General features: G+C 31.9%; 2 protein-coding genes, 1 long non-coding RNA gene and 1 other non-coding gene across 4 annotated transcripts in view; 1 reads left to right on the top strand and 3 right to left on the bottom strand.

The window, feature by feature from the left end:
* Positions 1-26,191, bottom strand: part of LOC125048713 — a 101,085-nt gene that overhangs the window by 44,366 nt on the left and 30,528 nt on the right. The window contains exons 2-3 of the long non-coding RNA XR_007116864.1: positions 20,823-20,978; positions 6,608-6,699 (exon numbers count right to left, since the gene is read on the bottom strand). This is a non-coding gene — a long non-coding RNA (uncharacterized LOC125048713). The remainder of the gene's footprint in view (positions 1-6,607; positions 6,700-20,822; positions 20,979-26,191) is intronic.
* Positions 1,729-4,417, top strand: LOC125048711 (carboxylesterase 4A-like). Its single transcript, XM_047647546.1, has 4 exons — positions 1,729-2,171; positions 2,376-3,425; positions 3,628-3,824; positions 3,904-4,417. The coding sequence occupies exons 1-4, from the start codon at positions 1,962-1,964 to the stop codon at positions 4,106-4,108; spliced, it is 1,662 nt and encodes a 553-aa protein (XP_047503502.1). The 5' UTR covers positions 1,729-1,961; the 3' UTR covers positions 4,109-4,417.
* Positions 10,476-12,246, bottom strand: LOC125048712 (UDP-xylose and UDP-N-acetylglucosamine transporter). Its single transcript, XM_047647547.1, has 2 exons — positions 12,113-12,246; positions 10,476-11,736 (listed from the first exon to the last, which is right to left on the bottom strand). The coding sequence occupies exon 2, from the start codon at positions 11,727-11,729 to the stop codon at positions 10,719-10,721; it is 1,011 nt and encodes a 336-aa protein (XP_047503503.1). The 5' UTR covers positions 11,730-11,736; positions 12,113-12,246; the 3' UTR covers positions 10,476-10,718.
* Positions 11,759-11,830, bottom strand: Trnae-cuc. The gene has a single exon. It is a non-coding gene; the product is annotated as a tRNA-Glu (tRNA).

Genomic DNA, 26,191 nt, shown 5'->3' with positions numbered 1-26,191 from the left:
ACCATCATGCATAGAGACTACCGCGTCTTTACAATTGAGATAATGTTAATATTTGACGTGATCTTAGTGAAGGAAGGAACTTCTACTCTTCCTCCAAAACTCAAGAGAAGATCCTCGATCAGTCAAACCACTAACTGGCAAGTTGGTCATGATGACAACATCATATATATTCAAATATATACTCAGCACTGACAGATAAGTCTATTGATTGTAGTTTTGGATTGCAGATATCACCACATCTATTACGGATATGGAAATCGGCAATTTTCTACCTTCTACGAATATATTTAATTATATGCAAGTTTATCGAATCATATTTAGTAGAATTGTACAATTTGCAACATTTTCTCAATTTCATGCATTAACTCGTGACAAAAATGAGCTTTGTAAACAAAATCATTTGAGTGGCGTCGGGAAAGCGGCCATCTTAGCTAGACCATTCATTAACAATAATGTGTTTGCTGTGTAACGTTATTAAGCTCGTTCTGCTTTAATATGACGCTTTATTTACTTGGTAATATTTTTTTAGAATACCTTTACGCAAATTTTGTATTAAAACTTCAGTGAAAATGTAGATGAAAATAGCAGACTGCATCATCAGATTAGTGAACTATTTAATACGAGTCTTATTCCGATTGTAATTTATAATTTAATTGTTAGCATTTAAAGGACTAAAGGTCGTCAACTCCTTACTAATTCGTAAAATTGATAATGAAAAACTGACAAATGTGTTAAGGCGGAAACATACTACGAAAACGCGACGCGACGTGTCGTGTCGACACCCGATGTCCATCGTGCACATTACCAACACGCGACACCACGACACGCTTGCAAATTCAAAAGTCATTTAGCTGATTTATTCCCCGCGCAATGTGCCAGCAAGTTTTTACCAATTTGAGATTCAGATTCGAGGAATGTTTGCAGCGCAATGGTGCACACCTGGATGATGTTATTTTTAAGAAATAAATTTCCCAGATGTCTATTTTAATTGAAATAAAAAATTTTGTGTATTATATTTAGTTTTTTTATTATATTTTTTTTCAATTTTGCAAATCTTTCTGTATTTTTCTAATAAACTGAATTGATTAGCAGGTTATTTGTATTAAACTAACAACATCCTAACTCCCTGTTTTTGTCCTTGTATTGAGGTAATCTCATGTCATATAAATCAGAATATTGTTTCACCAACTCAATTAATTGTTCGTCGTTCATTTCGCCAAATAAATCCAAAAATATCTAAGTATATAAATTGACATTCGTGTTAAAAACTCGAAAGCATTGACGCATGACGTCATCATCACAACATCCACAACACGCCGATCCAAATCGATTGGATGTTACCGCGTGTGATCACATGGCGTGTTGTCTATGTGCATCTGACCATATTTAATATATGGGATTGATAAGTACTGACATGCGTCGGATGGCGTGGTGTGGCGTCGCGTTTTGGTAGTATGTTTCCGCCTTTACCCATTCCTCAGCGTGGGGCAATACGGCTTTACTTTCTTACTGAGAGTACGAAATTAGAGACGTATTTTAATTATGTATTTAGACCGTATAATCTAACCATTCAAGCAAAATTCTTTTAAATAAATTAAATGTTTAATATATCAAACTCACAAATGTCTGCAAGTAACAGAAATTAATTCCAAATCACAACGACAAGTCCTCGAAGGCTTGATACTCAGTACGAATCTTTTTTCACTGCTTTAGTGCAACGGAAAAAGGAAAGGAAAAATGCCTTTCACTACAAAAGCTATCTTTTATACCTATCTTGTTTCACTAATTAAATTTTGCCTTGAGTTTTTATGACAATATTGGTTACAGACAGTAATAACTAATACTACTTAGACATAATTTAAACGTTTTGCGGTAATTAAATTATTTTAATACTTTTGTCACACACGATTTGTTCATTTGAAGTTTAGTATTACTTTTGTATAATTTGAAAATAGAATGCCATGTTCAACAAAGATTTTTATATTAACGCTGTTCATTTATTTGCAGTAGCCGTACTAATATGTTTTTGTGTGTTTGTGTGCGATGTATACCTCGATACCCTCGTGATCACCAAACAAGGTTGGATACGTGGTTTCAGAGCTAGTGATGGAAATTATGTCAAGTATATGGGTATACCATACGCAACGGTTAGCAAAGAGAATCCTTTTGGTGTAAGTATACAAGATCTTTTGGTGTCTTTACAAGATCCAACAGGAAGGTATTTCTATGTAGTCACTCCCCCACGTTCTGTTGTTAAAGTATAATTTCTAATACATATATTATATTACATACTTTTAGGCAGGTTTAAGTTTCGTTCTAAAATACATCTTTTTGAGGCGTTAAAATAATATCAATACAAATTTGAATAATTTTAGGTATCCAAACCGTTTCCGAAATTAAAGGGAGTTTTCCAAGCAAATAATAACAGGATAATGTGCCCACAAGTAGATATGTTATCACTGCAATATGTAGGAACGCTAAACTGCCTTCGTTTAAACGTATTTGTTCCATACACTAAAGTATCGAAACCTGTGATGGTTTTTATTCATGGCGGAAGATTTACCCTAGGATTTACTGGAACATTTCAAGGCACACACTTCCATGGACCAAGGTATTTCATGAAACACGATGTCATCTTAGTAACTATAAGCTATCGTCTTGGGCCATACGGTTTCTTTTGTTTAGATTCACCAGAAGTTCCAGGTAATCAAGGAATAAATGATGTTATTAAAGCCTTAATGTGGGTAAAGGAGAACATACACGCATTTGGTGGTGATACTAATAAAATCACTGTGTTTGGCCATAGTGCTGGATCAATGATAACGGATTTGTTACTGTACACCAAAGCCGAGAAATATATAGATCAAGCTATTCTACAGAGTGGCACTGCTCACGCGGCTGATGTTTTGTGGAACGTAAATAATAGTGTTCCACTGATAATTTCTAAACATTTGGGCCTTGAAACAAATGATTTAAAAGAGGCCCTAAGTTTTTTGAAAAGTCGGTCAACACAAGACGTTGTTGTTGCTGCCAAAAATCTGTCAATAGAATTCAGACCATGCATTGAAAAAAGATTTGAAACCTATGATGGTTTAATCAACAAAGATCCTTTTAATACTAAGCCAAGTGTAAAGAATAAAAGAATAATTTTAGGACACACAACTGAGGAATATAATATGAAACTTCAGAAACCAATACAATATTTTAAGGACAATGATGTTTTTGATAATATGCTGGAATACGAGTTTGATTTCAATAACGAGAAAGGAAAAGAGGCAGTCTCATCAGTACGTCATTTCTATATTGGTGATAATGAAGTTAACGAAGATCTGAAATGGAAAATAGTTAACTTTACTTCGGACATTACATTCAATTACCCTGCTTATAGAGATATGGATAAATTTATACAAAATGGCGCTGAAAAGGTCTTATTTTTATTAACTCATAGTACAATACTTAAGTAGTTAAAACATATTTCTGGTCATATAGAAGATGATTAAAATAGTAATAATAATGTTTTTATAAGTTTAAATTTAGAATACCTACAAGATTAATTATATTTAATATATTCAAAATATAAGTCGTACTACTATAATTATTAATAATTTTAACCTTTAAATTTTCTAGGTCTACTACTACATATTTGCGTACACGAGCTCGTCAAATTTATATAAGAAACTATTAAATATATCTGTTGGAAGATCTATTCATGGGGATGAATTGGCGTACCTTTTTGAAACCAACAAAATACCACCTCTATCTGCTCCAGATAGAATTATAATGGAAAGGATGACGACTATGTGGACGAATTTTGCAAAATACGGGTAAATTTTTATTTTTCAAGTATTACAAATTTCTATAAGCAGCTGTTAAAACGTGAATTACATAGTAGTTGATTTTCAGGAATCCAACCCCTAACAAAACTGAAATGTTACCAGTGCAATGGCTTCCAATAAGCAAAGATAGTAGAAATTACCTCCTCATTGATCTAGACGAAGAAATGGGTGAAGATCTGTACAAAGATCGCATCGATTTCTGGGATACATTTTATGAAACCTACAAACAGTATATGAGGCCGAATAAGACCTTTGTTAATTTATTACTATAAAAAAGCAAATTCAGGTTCATGAAATATTAAAGAAGACTTTTCTTGGACTACACGATTAATGTACATTTCAATATCGCATTAAAATTCGTTACAAACGCGAATTTATTTAAAAAAATTCACGATTTAAGTGCTTTATATGTTGTGGTTATCGAGAGATTGTTGCAGAAATTCGTCAAATAACAGTTTGATATTTATATATGATATATGATTAGATTATAGCTAAAATATGATAATGTAATAAATACGAGTTATTTCCGATAATGTATTCAGCACTAAGTCAAAGTTAATTAAACTAATAAATTACATGAATATAGAATCACTTAAAAGAAGCTTCAAAATCTAAAATGACCCAAATAAACGGAATGACCGAAACACTACATCATAACTAACAAATTACAGACATATCTTAATCCGGCGAAATTCTTCATTTGCAGCCAAAAAGGCCAAAATTCCACAGTCGAAATAGCCAACCGGGCTATCAAATGTGGCATAGCGGTATAAATTAGCTATTTCATGTATTATGCAAAACGATGTCCCCTCATATAGTCATATCTCGGCACGGCAATGCTTTACCCTACTTAACCTGCTGATTAGCTGAACCTCACTAAACAGACAATGAGGATGCATGTTAATATACATCACAGGTGTGACAGCATCTAATGTGTACGTAAGTCGCATCATTTTTAATTAACCTTTAAGAGAATTTTCAGCACGCAAAATCTTGACCGGCTGTTTCATCGTTGCATGCTAATCAAACAAAGCTATCCTTTTATGCAATAGATTACTAAAATATTAACAATTTTGATCGTCACACTTAATTATTTTAATTCAATAATTATTCTATACTGGATTAATATTTTCAATACGCAAAAAGGAATATGGTTCGTAATATTTCAACCTAAACAAGTCTCTTCTCAATTAACTACGTACATGCATTAGGGTAATTATACTGCAACGACAATACGTAGGGATTTGGAGCATTAGGAACATAGTGAGGTCATCTTGACTGGGGGTTAACAGGCGTCTGCTTAATATGGGCGCTTAATATCTTAATTGTTCTCCAGGATTTATTCGAGTTAACCTAAAATCATTACAATACAAATTCTTTTGAAAACTGTAATCAATTTCGAATGCACTAATAAGTAAGTACTTTCAATTTAATTTTGAACAGTTTATCCAGAGTCATAAGATCATGCAACCTAGAAAGTCTTAATCGATACCGATCCGGTTTTCTTGTACCTGCACAGTGATATAATCAAAAGTGACCTATGTTATTTACTAAGCGTATTCAGCGTGCATGTGGAATAGACTTTAGAATGTTATGAATACGCAAACAACACTCAAATGTAGGTGATACTTTAAAAGGTTGTCCATTTCGCTACATAGAGACAATTTTAATCGGTTCCGAATTTGAAATGTCCTAACCAAAGAGTAACTAGGAATTTTGAAACCTTTTTAAACGGAAATATTTTATTAGGAAGTTAATAGTATTCTGGCAGTTTAAAATATGTATGAAAATACAAGATAAATTATATTTATCCTAACTTATTACGATTATGTTAAAAAATATAATAAACGTCCTTTTTCTAACACTCCCCAATTCTTTCGAGATAGGTCCAAGAGCAAGGTGTCATCACGCGCCAGTCCCGCGGGCACTACGGACATTAATAATTCAGATGACACTCGCGAGTGAAATAGCCGTGATTTACGAGTGGAAATGTCAATTGCACTACTTTAGATTTGGTGTGGGACGTTCAGTTTTGAATTCTCATCGATATTACTTTTGAGTAGCTAGATTTTATTTTCCGTAGTTCATTTGTTTGTTCCGCTTTATGTTCAGTCTTGTTTGTACTGAATTAATTTTAAGTTGTTAAGTTGTGAGATAAAAAAAAACAGAATAGCGCTTAAATTTTTAGGTAATCAATATATTCCCGCCTCGAATATACTATTAATCAACTATTTACCTACATCAATTTTCATAAATATATCTTGTTAATTACAACAATGTAACAAACTATTTTGTACGTAACTGTACTACAATAATGTATCATTAAAAAGTTTCATAGTATCTAGTTAAGTAATTCTATACACCTATAACCAATATTCATTAAGCTTTAATTGGGGAACCTACTCGTAAACCTAACGATCCGTTGTTAAAACTTTGTATACACCCTTCCATAATTACGGCTTCTGACATGTCTGTATAACATGTCATCGCGTAGAAATAAGAATCATTTATTTGTATAGTTGATGATGAATTATATTAGAAATCAAATTTTAATAAAGGTATAACATGTATAAGAGTATAAACAGTATATGAGTAGTCATTTGACTTGGTTTAATTTAATTTTTATGTCAAAAATTAACTGTTTAATTTAATTATATATATTGTGTGTAGAATAGAATTAATAAGAGGTCTAGAGAAGTTATATCTTGTATGTATAGAAAATAAAAAATGAGCTTTATATAGTAATTACTTTTATAGTAATTCAATCCTACCTCATTGGTGTTCCAGCGATGTCTTTGAGCGGCAAAATGTTCCGCTCGCGGCAAGCTTTCTAGATTTTCCGGCAGCTTGATTGGTTCACCGTCTGAAAAAGAAGATAAGGTAATTGTTATTAATATGACAGCTTCAAAATATTATAGGATTTTTCATTTTATCGGTTTGGTAATTCGACATCAACCGCTAATCGCCGATAATAATCTAATTTAATTTCAATCAATTGTTATTAAGTTATTAAAATCGAATTAAATTATTTATAAATAAAAATATTAATTACAAAAAGGAAAAGCAATTATTGTAAATTGTAAACCATATAACAGATGCCCATTTTAATTTCCTTCAAACGGATTTCATTTTATTTAAGTCTAAAGCAACTGTACATGGTCAAAAGTCCATAAATTATGTCGGAACAGCGACAAAGCGCAACCACGCCGTAAATATTCTAGTCTATTCTGTTAAAAAAATAAAAGGCCCAGAAAGAATTACAAGAGGCTAAAAATGTGTCTCACACGTTATCTGGGAACCACGATTGGACAAAATTAGTGGGCACTCGAGCAAAAGCTTAGCTGGCGAAATTTCTTCCTTCTACACAAACGACCAATTTATTTCTCCGGCCCCTTAACTGAAAAACGAGGGAAAATCTTCTTAATTTCAACTGTATAAGAGCTTATATTTGGGCCCGGTTTAGAACATTAAATTGGAAACTACGTACACCGGACGGCGACGGAATTTCAACAAGTTGGTCCATAGATTATTGCAAATTTAAACTCGCTGCTGCTCCGTCACTATCTCTAGGTGAATAAGGTTAATTTTAGTGTATCAGGTTGGGAGAACTATTTGTCGTATATAAGGCAACTCCGCTAGCAGCGCAGACATTCTTGACGAATGTTGCCAAAAACCTCGTTTTCACCCCGTTCTCGACTTCCATTATTGTTTCCCCGGTGTTGAGATTGTAGTTATATAAATGGCAATTCTAAGATGTGTAAAGGCAATCATTAGTCATTTTAACAATAATTTTTTTCACAATTCTTTTAACTTCTTTATTCTATTCGCTTTTGTTTGTTAAGTTTAGCATTTCCAAGCCATTTCATTTTCCTTTTTAGTTATGATTTATTGGACATATAAAGCTTTAGTTAAGATTTACATTATCTAAAAACAAAAGCGCTACCGTTAGATAACCTATTATCTTTGATGACGTTCAATTATCTAACCAACAACGACACCAACAACGTATCGTGTCAAAAAATTCAGGGCGTCTAGGATAATAGATATTTAATTGTGCAAAATATGATTTAACTAATAATGTATGGTATCCGAACATTATCGACTTTAACACAATCTTATCTGAAGCACGTCATCAAAACGGCCTGATTTAAAAACTGTGTCAATTTTGCGATTCAAGTTTTAATTGCTTTTTATTTGGTTTTAGTTGCGCTCGACAAATTATTAAATGTTTTTATTTATACAACACCTAGGTACTTACAATTCTGAATTTTTCATGTGTTTTATACTTACGTATTTAGTTAATAAAAATGTATTTCCGAAAGAGATTTAATTAGTAGTTGTGTTAAATAATATCTTATAGATTTCTATTTTTATGCAGTTTTATATGTATTTAAATGCAAGACATTTTTACTATATTTCTACATTAATATTTTATCTTCATATATATTTATTAATCCAAATATTGTATCGTTAAACTTTAAACCCCGTCATTCCTATAATACCTCCAACGACTATTAAATACTATTAATATTCTAGATTTAGTTACCGACTAATGAAACGAAAACGTCAGTTGCTTAAATTAGAAGTAAGACAGGAACATAAAATTAAATGTATTGTCATTAACAAAAATCAAAGTACATACTACTAAGTACTAATTACGCTCAAAAACTTCGCTAGCAAAGGCAAAGTAAAAAGACAAAATGGAGTCAAAAATCAGACACAAAAGATATATTATTCGTAACTCGACGTCGCTAGGTACATAACTAATGACCCACTACTCCTAACGAACAAGCGAAACTTCTTTGTAGCCACCCCTACGAGTAGGGTTGTAGCAATTTAGACAGCATACATTTTGCATTTTATGGAGTTAAGACTATTTACTGTATGCAAATGGATTTCCTTCAAAAGAGAACAAGACTAGTTAATGACAAGGAAATGGAATTTTCAAATGAAAAACCATAATCCGTAAGTAAGGTGTATTCTACAGTTTTCAAAGACAAAACATAACAAACATACAAATTATAATTGAAACGTATGGGCGGACCCATTACGGTTTAGTAACCGTTGTGTTAGTTTTTTATAAAACTTACCAAGATTAAGACATGACAATCAGTTTGAAATATATGGCTTTTTAATATCACATCTCCATTCAATATTTGTTTTCTTTATTTTTGCAGCCCTGTAAAGCTCTCGAGCCGTCCTTTGTTCTACTGGCCTTAACACGAGTCGATTTAGAGGGTTCAGGGTGTGGAAAAATTCTTTTTATTATTTCACATCTGGCGCCATGTTATATCGACCATTATATTGTTACTTCTTCTTTTGCAAACCGCTATATTAGTATGTAGTACAAATATTTAAACTAATAAAACACGTGGTTAATACAGCTGTTATGTTAAAACGTAAGTAGGTACTGAAGTATTATTCATAGGATATTTTCGGGACCTCTATTTTTAAGTTTTATGCACTTAATACATTAAGATGTTTTGATGAGAATGTATTAAGATACATTCTCATTACAAAATGATATTTTTTACATCAGACAGCCGTATTAATTTTAGTCTTCAGGCCTTATTCTGATTTGTATCAGTAATGCCTTTATAAATTGATTAAACACACAATTGATTTTGGACGGTAATTTATCAAATAATTGCACACCATCATACTGAATAGACCATTTCAAATAATTTGTACGCGGATTCGTAAAGATAAGATAGAAGTTTGGTACTCGTTTTTCGAAAGAATCATGCTTTCACAATTGAACATTTAAATTTCGTTTTATATATAAGGATAGATCTAAATTAGATGCGTTTTAGATTTTTGGCAAGGATCAAGGTTAGAAAAGTCACTATGGAAAGTGTTCATACATTTTAAACGACCATAAAACAAAGTTCAAGTATTTGTTAAAAGTTTATTGTTCATTTTAATTATTACTCACTGATATAAATAGAACTGTGCAGATTTGTCAATTGCTTTCTTTAAACAAGTATCAAATTACTGAAAAAATTAAAGCCAACAGGATTACTAACCATTTATACATCGCTAGCCTTAACAAAGCTGGTAAAACAGAATGTTAACAAGTCGGTTGGTAAACAATTAAAAAATCTGACATAAAAATCATATTAAATAAATAAGTAGATAAAGCAGCCACACTGAAATATTTAGGCCAATAGATTTAAATCTTTCATTTCATAAGTACAATTGCTTCTCTTATAAAACATTACATCTGAAAAGGCAAACATCGAAAGAAATATTGAAATAGGCAGTAACTACGATAAAATACATAATTTTCCACTAGTTTATACAATTTACAATATTATAGTTTATTATAAAGATGTATTCCACAAGTCTAAACAATAAATATGGCCGCTTGACATAAAAAATGCTTGTAATTACAACACTATAAATTATTTAATTAATCGTTACTCGTCACATTTTATCTCGCATTTAACGCTCAAGGTAAAATAATTGTTTTTATCTAATAATTATTAAATTATTATCATCTTGAGTAAATTATAGCTAAGTATATATTTTTACTACCTTATAAAATAATAAATACAGACATTTTAATACAATAGAAAATCTTATTGAAATATACATAATACAAGTTACTGTTGATAAAATAAATATTGAAACTAATTTAAATATAAATATTCAGAATAATAAATATAAATATCATTGAAAAGTCTTATATAATATGTTTGTTTGAACTTTAGGATTATTAAACATAGTCATCGTTTACTATAATATCCATCTATCACGTATTAATGACACAGCAGTTTTTATGCCTTACCACTATACAACAGATATCCTTATCATAATGCAACTCATATAAACCACTTATAAAATATAAAATTAACTATTGCATTTACGAATGTTTCTAATTTACTGCACTTTCTTCTTCCCCTTAGGTATAAACAAAGCGATTGATTTCTGTAATATCTCTGTGAATATCATAGTTCCAATAAAGACTAATAAAGTACCGGTCCAATGACCAAGTGTGAAGGGATTTTTGAAATACAGAATAGAAAATATAAGTGATACGAACTTTCGTAGTGTAACCGTCAAAGTCACAACTAGGGATGCACATTCCGTAGTCAATACATACACGGCGCTGATACACAGACCTTGTGTTAACACATACAAAATTAGCCATAGGACTTGGCGCGGTAGAGTAAACCCAAGGAAATCCACAACTGGTGTATCTAACGCTATGCTAACATGGTTTGTCAAATTAGTAGCTGTCGGTAGCCAAAATACCAGAGGCAGTAAATGCGTGTAGTAAAGCGCCTCCCACGGATGTTTTCCGAATTTAGAATACAGGGATTCTTGGAAGATACCCATTCTCGCTGATACGAATAGAGCGAAGGTCAAAATTCCTATTCCCAAACACCACCAGAGCCAATCTATGAATTTTAGTTTCTCCTCCTCGGCAGCATCTTCATGCGTTTCTCTAGGTGCTTTTACATCCCCGCTCGATTGTATTGTACATATGGCAATACCAGCGGATATCATGAATATAGCTAAGTATTTTAATACTGGGTAGCGTTTCTTCAAGATCCAGACGCCCATAGCCATATTTGCCATGAGGGAACCGGCTCGGAATATCATATGTAGTGGCATAGATATGTTAAAATCAAACGCGTAATTGTTGGCAACACTGCTTGTCCAGAAAAATCCTACTAATAGCAAGTATTGTTTAAATGGTATATTTCGTTTAGCTGTACCAAATTTTCCAACGGTACAGAAACCAATACAAGCTATAAATAAGAATTGCAGGAATGTTGCCAGATTTCCCGCGCCTGGGTCTTCCTTAACGACGAATTCCAAAAACACAACATTGGAACAACATCCCACAAACACCATACAAATGGCTAATGCAGCTTTGAGGTTCATTCTGAATCTGAAAAAAATTAAAAAGATTATTCCGATACCGGGAATCGAACCCGAGCCTCCTGGGTGAGAGCCAGGTATCCTAGCCACTAGACCATATCGGATGATATGAGATCGGTTAAATTTGAAGTTTATACCTAATATGATATTAAAATAACGAATAATTCTATGACATAATATAATATTAAACTCACATCTGTTACAAATTTATTATTATTTATACTAATAAAATGAACATATCTTATCAAATTGTTACGAAAAATCACATCGATCCTTGTAAATTCTACGGTTAGCAACAGCTACTTATTAATAATTATTCGTGTCAAGAACTATTACACAGCAAGTTGTAAAAGCGTTTAATGCGTAAATGGTAATAAAATACTTACAATTTTAGCTCCCTTTCATAAAAATCATAAATAAACACGGGAATCACGAAACTAAACACATTCTGACAAGCAGTACACGTTTGACAGCGACAGACCAAAGTCGCTGCATGACGTAAAACGTGTCTTGATTGGTCGAGCCGGTGGCCCTGGCCTCGAACGATAACACGCATGCGTAGATAATAACTCGTCTTCCACTATTTTATTCACCAGTAGATGGCGCTTTTACAAATTTATTATATTCCAAGGTGAAGTTACGTACGTAGGTGATAATGTTTTAACTAAGTTTTTCTAAGAAACAATTTTAGTAGATTTGTTTACGTAAATTAAGATTTCTATAATTTACATTATATATCAATTATATTTATATAAATGACGCGCGCTTTGTTATTTGTTTCTTTCTAACCAGAAGCGCTTCTATCTTCGCTGGAAAGAATGTCGTAATTTAAATTGCATCCATTGTATTGCTGAATGTAAGCTTCCATTCTTCCACAGTATGTCACACCTAATGAGTGTTTGCTCGGCAAACTGTTCCACTGACTTCAATCTTCAAATTAAAAAACTAAAAATAATAACCCGTATAATGACCCAGTTGTGATTTTTACCATTGCTGTTGTTCAGTTTAGTACAAAGATCCAGGACACAAACTCTAAAGAAAGAAGCTTTTAGCACATAGCTGAAACGTATCGAAATAAATGTATTGAAAATAATTTATCTGTACGAATGTTATTGATACTTACATAACTGTGGTTCTTCACTAGTTAAAAAGAGGTTTCTTACTTTTACAAAAAAAAATATAATGTTGTTACAGGTTATAGATAACTAACATACGATTTATATTATTATTATTTAATCTAAACATGCAATTTAGAGCAGTTGACCAAGTGGCTCAAGCGTGCGCTTTTCAACTCGGAGATCGTTCGAATCACAGCTGTACACTTATGGAGTTTTCTTTCTATATGCGCAATTAACATGAAGGATAACGTCATGGGGAAAGCTGACGAAAACAGTCTCCAGTGCGCCAGTGTTTTCTTTTCTGTTGTAATTTTTGGCAAAAATTACGCTCATTGGTAAATGTGGATCGGGGAATCTTGAAAACTTTTCTAAATGTCACCTAATACCTTATATTGTCCTTAAATACAGGGTAAAAATAGTCAATATATCATTGAATAGGGAACGTATCTGATATTAAGGGGCGGTACAACCGATAAACGTAGATTTATAGAGGTTTTATTATCATAACAATAAGTTGCCTGGCCCGACTTCAGAAATGGGCCCATTATAGCTAAAGTTAGTGGGATGCTTAAGCACAATTTGTTTTTAGAATTTCCGGTTAATTTTTATTTTATCTTTTCGGCTAGACGTGCCTAGCTCAAGGCTCCCTTAAAACATTTATAAGTTAGAAATTGGGTATAAAAAGCAGGCAGCATAAATACAAACTAGCATGTATGTAATCTAGCATGATGTAAACCTCTTCCCGATATCCTATTCAAAAACATTCCGAAATACAGAATCCGATAATACGAGTATTAAGTTCAAAAATGGAATAGGAATGGAACATACAAGTACAAAGAACTGAATTTAGAATGCTTGAAAGCTTATCGATTGTTTTTCTTTATTTCTTAACTTTCAAAAATAAGAAGATTTTCAAGAAAAAAAAACTGTCTAGAATCTAAATGTTAGGCGCAGCGACGCATCACAAGCACGTGGTTCAACCCATCAATCATGTCTAATCTATCTAAAATTAAACGTTCAACCTTTGTAGCTTTTAAAGATATTTTAATTAAATCTAAAATTGCTAGTATGGTTTACGGCAGTAATGGCAGGGAGATTCATAATCGTAGAGTTAAAAAGTGCGGAGGCTCATTATAGACGGTAAGAACAAGACCGTTGTCTTGTTGACAAATTTTAATTGACCCTCAAACCTAGGCAATTGTAAAATCAATGTACCTACATGTGTACTACATCTTAACTAAAAGAAAATTCGATATTATAACAAAATAATCTTGCTTAATGTTATTGTATAGGCTCTTGAAATGTTAGAAATAGTGACCGGACAACGTTTTGCCTCATAAAATAATGTAGGAAAACGAAAAGTATAGATACCTATTTTGCTATTACCTAGACAGTAGGTATTACAAACAACTGACATGTCTAAGAACACTTAGAAAAACTCTGTCAAAAGTTAAGGTGATTTCAGTTATCTCACGTTAAGTTTAACAGTTATCACGTATACTTTATAACACAAATATTATAAACGCTATTTGGTATTTATAACATTTACTTCAGTACTTCTTCTGTGTTTCAACTTCATTCAGAAGTTTCAAATTTATCAGAATCTTTATTAAGGTATAAAACTTAGACATTGAATGATCTTTATAATTATTATCGTTCAAAATAAATAATAGCTCATATTTATTAGTTAGGCGCAAATTATTAATCACAATTATCAATTGAAAAGCAAAAAACACAATGTTACATTTTTGTATGGCTTTACGAAAATGATTTTAGTTTAAATATAGTAAAACGAGGCGTTTTAATTTTTGTTAAAAAATCATATGTATAAGTATTACTTTATAGCAATATTTACTCTTCGATCAAATACATTTTCCAATCCAGTGGTCACAATAGAATACACAATTTTAGAAGTTGCTGAAAATTTGGAATAAAGTTTTCATCAACATTAAAGCATTCAAATATTCCCTATAGGAAAAACGGAAAGTGGCTTCTTATAAATTAGAATTCAATAATTCTAATAACATTATAGCTAAGTACTTAAATATACAAAAATTTGTATGTATTTTTGAGTTATGATCTTAATAAAGTAGTTAACTTAATATTTATTTATTATTAATTGTATTACTTTTATAAAATCATAAACTTAATTCGGCTAATTTGTAATACGATATTCATTGTTAGGCGGTACGAAGGTCGCCGGGTCAGCTAATAGCCTAAAATCTTCGCACTAACCCTATGTCAAGTTAGAAAACCTCGACATTCAATTGGTGAAGAAGCCCCTTCTGATCCACTTTGCCCAGTCTTTAATTTCTTCAAAGACTCCTTCGTCGACAAAATATATAATACACTAGTGGACCCGACAGACGTTGTCCTGCATGATATTTCAAGCGATTAGTAAAGCAAAGTATGAAAGTACCGACTGCAGCGCCATCTGGCGGGCTGATTTGTGAATCTAAACCATTCCCAGATCCCCTTGAACACACACAAAAAATTTCATCAAAATCGGTCCAGTCGTTTGAGAGAAGTTCAGTGACATACACACTCACAGAAGAATTATATATATAAAGATTAGAAAATAATTTAAATATGGAAACGTTCATGTCCAGTTGATATCAGTGTCACTTAGCATAATATTATGTATGTTACCGTGCACACATATATCATTTGTAACACTGCAAGGGTGTTAGAACGATGACTGTGTTCGTGTTGAAATTCTTGGTACATTTTATGCTTTAATTTAAATATCATATTTTTAAAGTAAATGTTGACATAAGACAATTGTTATACAATAACTAGTTGTTAGGTAAATTGTTTCATTATTACCTAAATTTTTAATCAATTAACCTATTTTTGTTTTATTTTATGGTCTATGCCCAAATCTTAGTAATGTATGAACATAGTGACCACAGAGGACTTATGACTCAATTTCTAGTGCATGGTGTATAGCTTATAGTGTTCCTCAATAAAAAGGACTCTCCATATATGGAATTTATAAAGTCTGTTTTTTTTAACTTATATCAACTTTGTTCTGAAAAGAAAATATAACCAATGGTATGCGTTCATAACAGCGATTATTTCATATATAATAAAGAGATGAAATCAAATTTCTTTTTTAGATTTTTAATATCGTGAGTTTTAATTCTTCTGTGTCCCCTTTACTGATTGTAATGACAGCCATAATTAGAGTCTTATACACTACAGTTAAACTAATAACTTATCGTAATTGCAACATAGTTAATTAGTCAGTTTACCCCACAATTACTTAGCGAATATTAATTACGGGCGCTTTTAGACAGAACTAAGTTTGATCTCAATCTAGACAGTTTCCAACACCTAATGTTTCAAGGTAATTCATTATGCAACATTTGAGTATTGCTACATCACTCCTTTTCCGCAAATAAACTTTCCAATCGCATTAAAACTTATTTTGATTAATAATATTCAAACTTTCCGTGCATTGAACATTGATTTCAATTTAATACAGTGATAGATAAAATTTAAGTGAGCTAAAGTATCTTTTACAATTATTAATACACAAACTGGACCAAATTAGTTAACCTTTTAAGTAAGCTCAAAAGCGACCTAAATAATCTAAAATCGTACATTTCCTATAAAATCACAACTTAATCAAAGCTACTATAAATGGAACTCACGTTGCTGACTGTAGAGATAAGTTAATGGGAAGGTATTATTTTCACTTTTTACACATAAGGGCGGGATTGGCTTGCATCGTTACATAACCGTCACACCGGCGGTATAGCCGTGTGTAATTCAATTATTCCGGCCCGGTGCACGGGACTAACGACCTTTTGGACGTGTTAACCCTATTGAGGGAAATATTGCGAGTGAATTTAAATACTTGAAACGCCTTCATAATAATTTTATTTAAGGTTGCCTGATTTCTAGCAAAGATTTGTGCCTTCCCGAATGTAAATGTCGAACATTTTATAAAGTTTACATTTCTATTGGATTGTAGATTTCTAAATATGTGAGGTAAATAAGATGAACGAAAGAATGTCTGACTATTTTCTCAACCTTTAACAAACTTCTTTTCACCGGAAAAACAAGAATAAAAAGGATTTTTTTTAATTAAATACAGGCTCACTGTAAGCCAATCTAACACAGGAATACTGTAGCACTGCAATTATGAAATAATTTTTGAAATCGGTTCAAAAATGGTCCAAAAATACAATTCCTCTTTATAAAATAATTTAGAATGGTTCTCTTTTATATACCGCAAAACGTAAAGGAGTTTGTGTCAATTCTAAACATTGAAGGCCACTATAGTTCACTTAATAAAAGGGTGCGTTTTTCCATGTAGATAAGTAATTCGTTTCACAAAAAATTCCATTGCAATAGGGTCAAGGCCATTTCGCCCCTTCAGACAAAGTTAAAGAGAAATGTGAAAATGACACTTACTCTTTCTTATGGGTCATACGTGTCTCTAGTATAATTTTAAATATTGCTCTTTAAAAAGATCAGTGGCGCTAAAACCCCTGGTTTGCTTTGTTTTTGCTAATAGGCAAGTAGGTGATTAGGCTTCTATGCCTGCCATAAGCCGTTGCCGTCGGGTCAAAGGTATGCCATGCCGGTTTCCTAACGTGTGAGTGTTACATGCTCACAGTAATTTATTAGGCGGGGTTACCTACGACCTCAGAAAAGAGACACATAAACAAGCCACAACACAGCTCCCTCTTTTCTAAAAACGGTCCTATTACCCTATGTTTTAAACTGCTATACAGTAATAATATTTTAATATGAATTAAGATATTTAGCCCTAATTTTCGGGGGAGTCCACGTCTTTTTATTAATAAGCCAACGTATTTGAATTGAATCCGCTATTGAAGTTACGCTCCTCCTTGCTTTTCGTTGCTTATAAACATACAAAATAGTACCTAAAAGTATTGCAACTCAATCTATCATCTCAACAATAGGTCAATAAACTGTGTATTCCAAGGCAATTCAATTTGCACTTAACACTATTGTATTAGAGTTCAATTTCCATTGAAACAATAACGAATCGAAACGTGCCTTGCAAGAAAAGACAAGAATAATATTATTTGAATATTTTCGATTCGAGAAGAACGAGACATCAATCAATATTGAACTCTCTTCCAACATGATAGAGTTGAATTCCATTTTCAGCAAGGAAATCAAGATGATGTTGATTTCAGCTGAAAGAATAAACAGGGGTTGTTTAAGTTAAACATAAGTATTATTGAATTCTCAAAGATTCCTTAAATTAATATTGGTATTATACTCGTATATTAATTAGTTTTTTTTATGCCAAAGAGTAATAACTAAATTGTATATATTTCAAAATTAATAAAATTTACTTTGTCTTGAAATTTTAATTAAATGATCAAAATCAGAGTCTATAAAAATCCTAATCAGGACAGAAAGACAAACATTTTTGTTGTTCACTCATAGGTGGCTTAGTGGTTATGGTGGATAGAGTATAACAAAAGGTTCTGGGTATGTTTCCCAGCGCAACAATAATAAACGTTCTTAGTTATAATGGTACCTACCTAAACGTAGCGTACGCGTCTTAAAAGAAAAAAATCATTGGGGGTTGAGGGACTTCAAAAAAACGTTTGTTTACCAGCCGTCACTTTAGAACAATAAAGCTAGTATAGAACCAGCATTATAATATTACCTTCCAAAGATACACCTGACATATTCCCTTGTATAGGAAAATTAATTACTGTATAGTGTAATAACTTTATATTAGGTTAGGAAAATTTCGGAATATGCAAATACATGCTAAACGGGTTCACAAACTAATAAACTTGGTTAAAATTACTTTTCTACAAACTAATTTGATAAAAGTCTATTGAAAACTAGCTTATTCGTACTTTCGTGATTACTATGTCAAACATACAGACAAAAGTACAAGTAATGTGAACGAGTTTGTATGAAAAAGTTATTTATTTAACTTAAATTAAATCATATAGAACCTTATCTTAGTTAACCTAAGTAAGAAGAATTGTGTTATTCATGTATGTATAATATAAGTGTAAATAAATACATTTAATTTTAATCTTTGAAACTGGGTTGAGTTATATTATTTTAAGTTATATAGACATGTTTCATTATGATGAATATTTGTTTTCCCGTTACCAACGGGCAAGCTGGTTGCTGACTTTTGAATCTATCAAAAACAACTATAGAAATTGACCAAAACTAACACTATCTTAGATCTGTAATTACACCCAAAACGCAACAATAAATATCGTATGCCATGAACGATTATTCAGAGAATTCGGAATATTCCGTACAATTTAACGTCTGTTCAAGTGTGCAATAGTGTTAAGGGAATGTAATATTGCATACTAAAGTCTCTGTAGGTCTTGGTTAGATTAATGGCGACCAATAGAACTCTATTGGTATCAATATCGTAGTAAAAATTACAATCTTGGAGGCTTTAGAATTATTTGTGCACCTCGACGTAGGTAAGTAAGGCGAAATATTTGAGGAATATAATTAGACGTATTTCTCTGTAAATATTTTAAGACTTGCAACTTAAAACGACGTTATGTAAACAATGTATTTTTCGAATTAAAGTTTTTATTTTAAACTTGAATTTATCTACTACATTTTCACCCTGCCCAATTGAATTTGATTTTTTTTAAATTTTAGATTGTTTCCTTTCAATATCCGGATGCGAGGATGAGAAACTAATGAATTTGAAGGATCAAATTCATTTGTTTCTCATCTTCACTCCGTCGGAGGTCGTGTACTAATATTAAATATAAAAACATGAACTTAATGTAATCCATTATACAGGCTATTTATATAAACCATGTAAATACTGTATTGCATGCTTATAATAAAACCTAACGACTCACACACAAGCACACGAGATGAAATAACTGATAGTCATTCATACAACAAAACCACAGAAATTGATTCAGTGAGCAAACATCGCCTTCGCGCAAAACAATAAATCAACGGTGGATGAAACATTAATATTCTATTTATGGCATTTCAAATCAAACGCTATATGGGTCATTCACTTTCATAGAAGTGACGTGTGAACTGACAGATTAGTCCACAATGTACCGTCAACATAATCATAAGTCACCTTATGAAGTCCTTCCTCTAGTAACTAATTCAACGCATTTAATTCTATTAAAATCACTAATGTACTTTCTAAAAATCTACATTAACACAAAAACTTATTCGTGATTCTTTAATCTTATTTTTTGAGCTAAAAATAAAACTACCTGACGTTTTGGCTTGGGTGTGGTCTTTTTTATAAACACTAATATCTTTTTAAGCGACAAAATACTCGACTCTTATAGTTTGAGTTATAAATCTATATGGAACATATTTGCTGTCGCTACACAACATTAGCCAATACATTAGAACAAAGCTTCGAACGGTCAATTGTCTATTATGATTATTGCTATAACAAGTTATTTGGTAATTAATGGACGAGTTAATTAGTCCCATAACAACATTATCGGCAAATAATATAGCTATTTATATTTGTTTACAACTTCTGTTCATTATAAAACCGATAACTGTGTAATAGTTAATTTAGTTTGTAAAGTATTGTTTTAGTACATTTTTGATATATTTTTATATGAACGTTCGTCCGTCTACTCCTCCTTATTTAGAAATCAAATTTTGTAGTACTAACTACTGGTATTTAGGATTATTTTAAGAAGAAATAAGACTTGCCGTTACCTATAAACTTCATCTGTCTTCATTGCTTTTAAAAATAATTACTTTCTAATAGTAATATGTAGTTGTGTTTTTGGTCCATTTAATTTTTTTTTTCTTAATAACAAATGTAATTTTTGCCTACCTTATCTTAATTAATACATTTTTTTTTTCTTTTCTCACAGTGGTTGCCTGGAAGAGATCGCTCGCCGTTTGCCATCCTTTACATTTAATATGTTCAATTTTTATATTGTAATGCAACGAACTGTTAATAAATAAATATGTATAAGATTGTTATAATACTTACTCGCATTGAGGGGTACAGCGGGCGAGCGCGCATGGTAGGTGCTTGCGCTGCCCGCGTACACAGCATGGCGCGTATACCCCGCCACCGTGGATGAGGGATGTAATACTTGTGTTTACCCCACGCACCACATTACTTTTAACCAGTAAGGGACACGATCTGAAAAATAAATAATGCTTAAGACTGGTTTGGGCTGGCTTTACAAAATAATTATCCCCTTTTAAAAAATATTTCGCAAATTGACTAAAAGTAAAAAATAAAAATTGATTAGTAATTAGGTTAATTTTATTTCAATGGTATGAAGATCCCATAAAACTGATTCTGGGATGACTGGTCCAGATCCAACCGGCAGCCAAGGCAATGCTGCTACGCTGAATTATTAGACATTGTAAACGTAATTAAACGCTAGCGAATTAAATTCAGCTAGCGAAGAAGTAGCGTATCATAACAAAGGTAACGTAGACATTAAAAGCGCGCAGAAGCGGCGCACGAACAAAAATGCACGCGCGCAGCTCGCAGACTGCTCGCGAGCTGCACATTCGCGGCATATTCGCCAGATGTGGACGCACACGTCGATTTGATAACCTCCTCATTCATGTCATGTGTTAAATAATTTTTCTTTTAATATGGAGATAATCAAAATATATTGTAAACTCTTTATCCAGTCACCTATACGTGACTAAACATGTACGTTTTAATTTTATAAATAGAGAGAGAGATCTAAGACAGTATATATTAAAATCTACTTGAGTACGTACAGTAATTGCATTTTAAATTCCGTCTATTTGTCGCAACAAATCTGTCTTCAAGCATTCAGCTTCAATCGTCTTTGAGCCTTTAGTAATTTCGAATTCAACTTGTTTCTTATATAATCTATATCGTTTATATATTACCTCTTTGTCTCGTTCTTTCTTGTTACCGCTTTATATTTTTAGTTACGTTTTATATAAAAAGGAATATAAATTATTTATTAGATAACGGATAAACCTTGCATTTATCAAACTATAAAGACTATATGTGTATTTGTTAGTTCTTCCTTAATTATATTTATTTTATATGAACTACTTAAACGTACGTTTTAATCTTAAACAAAAAAATAAATATACATTTATACCTTCAAATCGGCAACGTCCCAGAAAACAAGTTAGTTAGTTAGTTTTAGAGGGCTAACAACAAACCAAACCAACCTAGTTCAATATAAACTAAACAAGTCAATTGACCCGGATATAAATCCTTTATAGATTTATACCAGCATACCTACTTTTACACGAATTCACAATTATTTAGCCGGTAGCTAGCATGGCTTTCAATCCACCACTTGAGAACGCATACACGTTATCGCCACGTTTGACTTAGCGCATTAAAACAACCCTTTTGAGGTTACCGAGTCAGAAAGCCAGATTGAATGGCACCATTTGAAATAGCTTAGTTGGAAATTGACCCGATTTCTCTCGTATCAAAAAACGCTGAAATATGCTTAAATTTTACGTTTAAATAAATTGAAAAGTGTGTGTTGAAATATATGCCCTAATAATGGTATAACAACTAATAGTAGATTTTACGAAAAACACTCAAACATTTCGAGGTGTTCCAGATATGATCTTTAAAGTAAGGTCCAGAAGTAAGATCAAATGAGAATAACGTCTGGTATCTTGATAATGGTACTCTGGGTAACGCAGATGTTGTACGAGTACTTTCAGATCTATCTAAAATAATATCAGATTTTAATTCAAAAAAGTTAGACCAAGTTTAACTTTGATAAATGTGAAATATCTCTATGTTGAGAATTTGGACATCGACGCCAAAATAAAAAAAATACCTTAGATTTTTAAAGAAGCTTTTGAAGAATACATTATTTCACCAATATCCACATTTAAATATCTTTCTCTCCGTCTTCTGAATATTACCGCCTGCTCGGCTCTGTTTATATTAAAATTCTGTCTTTTTATTCCCAACTTAACTTATGTAGAGACTCTTGGGCCGTGGGGTTCAAGGCGCTAATTAAAGATTTCAGTTGGCGCCTGGTAGATCGTACCGGTGACCCAAGAGCTGGTGCTTTCCTCGCTCAATGAATAAGTATTGTAATACAGCGAGGAAATGCTGCCAGCATTAAAGGTTCACTACCACAGGGAACAAAGTTCGTTTTAATATTACATTTTCAAATTTTTAGTTTGTATAACATGTATGTATGTTAAAATTTTTTTAAATATTGTATGTGTGTTGGAAATAAATATTTATAAGATGTATTACGCAATAAAAATATATTTATCATTTCTAGAACAAAGGAGTCATATTTGCAATCAAATATACGGCGGAATGACTTAACGTTAACACATAATGCTTTGCATTTGCTTGTTTGGATAGTACTTTAATAACAAAATACGAAGCGAAGCAGTTTCGTTACTTCCCATATTGATAATATTATAAAGTGCCTTTACATTTTCATAAAATGACACGGTCATTGGTGACATGTGCTTCTCTCGTGCTCTGTCGGGAATCTCTGAATCGCTGCAATTCTGAATACAGAATTACTTGCATTAACAATAGTTATCAAAATTGCTCAAGTTTGTTTCAGTTTTACCACGTACGTCGCAACAATGTGTTGGGACAACTTCGCAGGACAAATATTGTATGCAGCAGAAATATTTACAAGTTAAATGGTATTAATGTTTGTTAATAAGTAAATATATATTATATATAGATTCATAGATCTGACCAGTGACCAAAACATTGTCAAATATCCTAAGTGACATCAATAGCAAAAAGATGCGAAATATGCTCGGACCGCTTCATATGTAACAATTGTGGCAGTATGAAAAGCTCATTCGGATTGCCTACAAGTTAAAAGCAACTCAAAAAGAGCCAAATTCGGAAACTATTCGCTACCCGTACACGCCACGCGGCATCGCGCCTACCGCACGACAATAAAATGCATATTAGATAACAATGTTTTGTTGTCTGTACGTGTTGCGGCGTACGTGCGAACCCCGTATTAGTTAGACCGTTCGAAAGGCCTGTATGACTGGATATTGAGAATTGTTAGTTTAGTGCCAGAAGCTGACTGGAAATTGGCTATTTTCGTGAGAAATGTCATTGACTTTCGGTTGGCACAATTTGGGGTTATGTTCTGGCGGAAATATTGTTTCGGTAATGGTTTTATTGGGACATCAACTTGGATTATATTGAACAGAATATTGACGATATTTTGTATATAAAACACTTAGTGTGAGATTTATATCATTTTTACGTGACAAAACAAAACGAATTAGGTAAAAAAAAATTTGTAGCAATATGTTCAGTGTTCGTAACAGTCTAGTCGTAGCTCCGGCCTTGTAGCGCTACGGCTGGGAGACTGCTACGAAGTATAATCTATTAAATTACTGAACTGGGACTGGTAACGCTGAAAGCCCAGAACTTAAATCACTGATATTTATTTTGATTAAGGTTGATAATTTCGTACACAAAATATATACGTAATACGTTTACGCGATGATGTAGATAAATACGTTAATTATAAACTTTGTTTCCAGCTTAGCCCTTAACCATTTAACCATTTAAAACCTGACTATTTGATAATTAGAGCTGTGTAACTAAATAAGTACTTTAGTTCCATAATAAGTCTCAGAAAGACTTTACCTTACAACTAATTTAATTAAGATAATATGTATTTATTCAATATCAATTCTCAAACAAACTCTAAATTCCTACAAATCAAAACAAAATGAAAAACGAGGTATATTTCGTTTTCATATTATGAATGTTCCTTTTTAAAAAAAAAACGACTCAATAAAGGGAATTAATAATTTTGTATTTATTCTTTGAACGTAAAATTACTATGAACTTTTACATAAATGAAAATATTTTTATGGATATTTTAGTATGAAAATTAAACACAATACGAACAAAGTTCGGCAAAGTGTGCCCTGAAAGTAGATTTGGCAAGCATTCCGCATGAAGGGCAAAATAATTGAGATACACCGCGTAATGGCCACCGCTGAAAATTGTTTTCATTACAAACGCTTAATTGGAAAATCGTTATTCTATTTGTATTGGATTATTTAGTCGCTGTTTTAAGTAGAGTAACGTCACAATACTTAATACTAAGGAATATTCTTTGCGTAGAATATAATAGGATAAAGATCAGAAAATATATTGAAAAAGGGAAAAATATGTTCTAGAAAAATAATTCAACTTTTTACTATACCTTTGCAATTCCAGCACTGATATTGATCTAATTTGATTAAAAGGTAGCATATGCATATTTAGCCATGAGAGTAGAAAATGCTATGATATTTCTATACTATCTAAAGAATGATCGAGACGACATCTATGCAATAAAATTTATAATATAAACCTTAAATTGCTAGGCCCCAAATATCCGTACATAAAGTATTGTAAGAAATGACTATAATTTACCATGAATGTGTATGGCAACACCAACACATAATCAATTTGCGTAATGGCGAGATCTTTCACTCATCTTTTGTTACTTTGATGTCAGCGATCGAAGGCCACAGATAATGAAATGGATTACGATTGAACGGAAAAGCCTAAATTGCCGACAATTGGAACAGTTGTAATTTTTCACACTGGCAACCTTTAGAACTTTTTATATTGCTATCAATGGGTAGGAATAAAAGTTCTTTTTCAACGAATTTTTGATGAAATGAAAATGTATTATGAAGTATTTTTAAACGCAATTTACAATCAACAATGCTGAATATTACCATCCAATTTTACTTTGGAACTTATTTTTATATGCGCTATTAGTATAAAGTTTCTAATACGAAATTACTAAAACTAATTTACTACTAAGTCTACGGAGAATTTAAGAAAGCATTGCCATATAGGCAATATTTACGTTGAATTCTCCAAAGGCAATTTTAATTATCTTTTCCTTTATTTAGGTTTAATTGAGAATGAAAAAAGAAAACCTACTTTCATTTACACCAATAACATTAGATACAAAATTATATAATATCATAATTTCATTTGAAATATTATTATTGGCTTAATTTTACAATAAATATTGTGGAAAATCAATCCCTAACCCTTCCTATTATGTAGTTATAATCGGTTCATTACCGACAAACTTTATAATACCAAGAGATATTAAACTGGTAACGTAGTTTTGATTTAACATTAATTATTTATTATCAATATGAATTCTACTTATTGATCTACCCTTTTTAAAATATATCAATCAAAGTGCCAGTTGGTACTTTAAAGACAAATTTGGCGTTCTTTAAGACTATAGAATATAGATTTATATGTTTTATTAATTATAAGTCTGTGTAAAAAATTATTATAAAATGAGAGTAGAAATAAAGATTCTAGAACCCCAATGTAATGTATTTTACACACACGTGTAT

Source organism: Pieris napi, chromosome 4 (assembly GCF_905475465.1).
Source record: "Pieris napi chromosome 4, ilPieNapi1.2, whole genome shotgun sequence".
Taxonomy (NCBI): Eukaryota; Metazoa; Arthropoda; class Insecta; order Lepidoptera; family Pieridae; genus Pieris; species Pieris napi.
The sequence above is the reverse complement of the archived record's forward strand: the minus strand, read 5'-3'. Positions and strand labels throughout refer to the sequence as shown.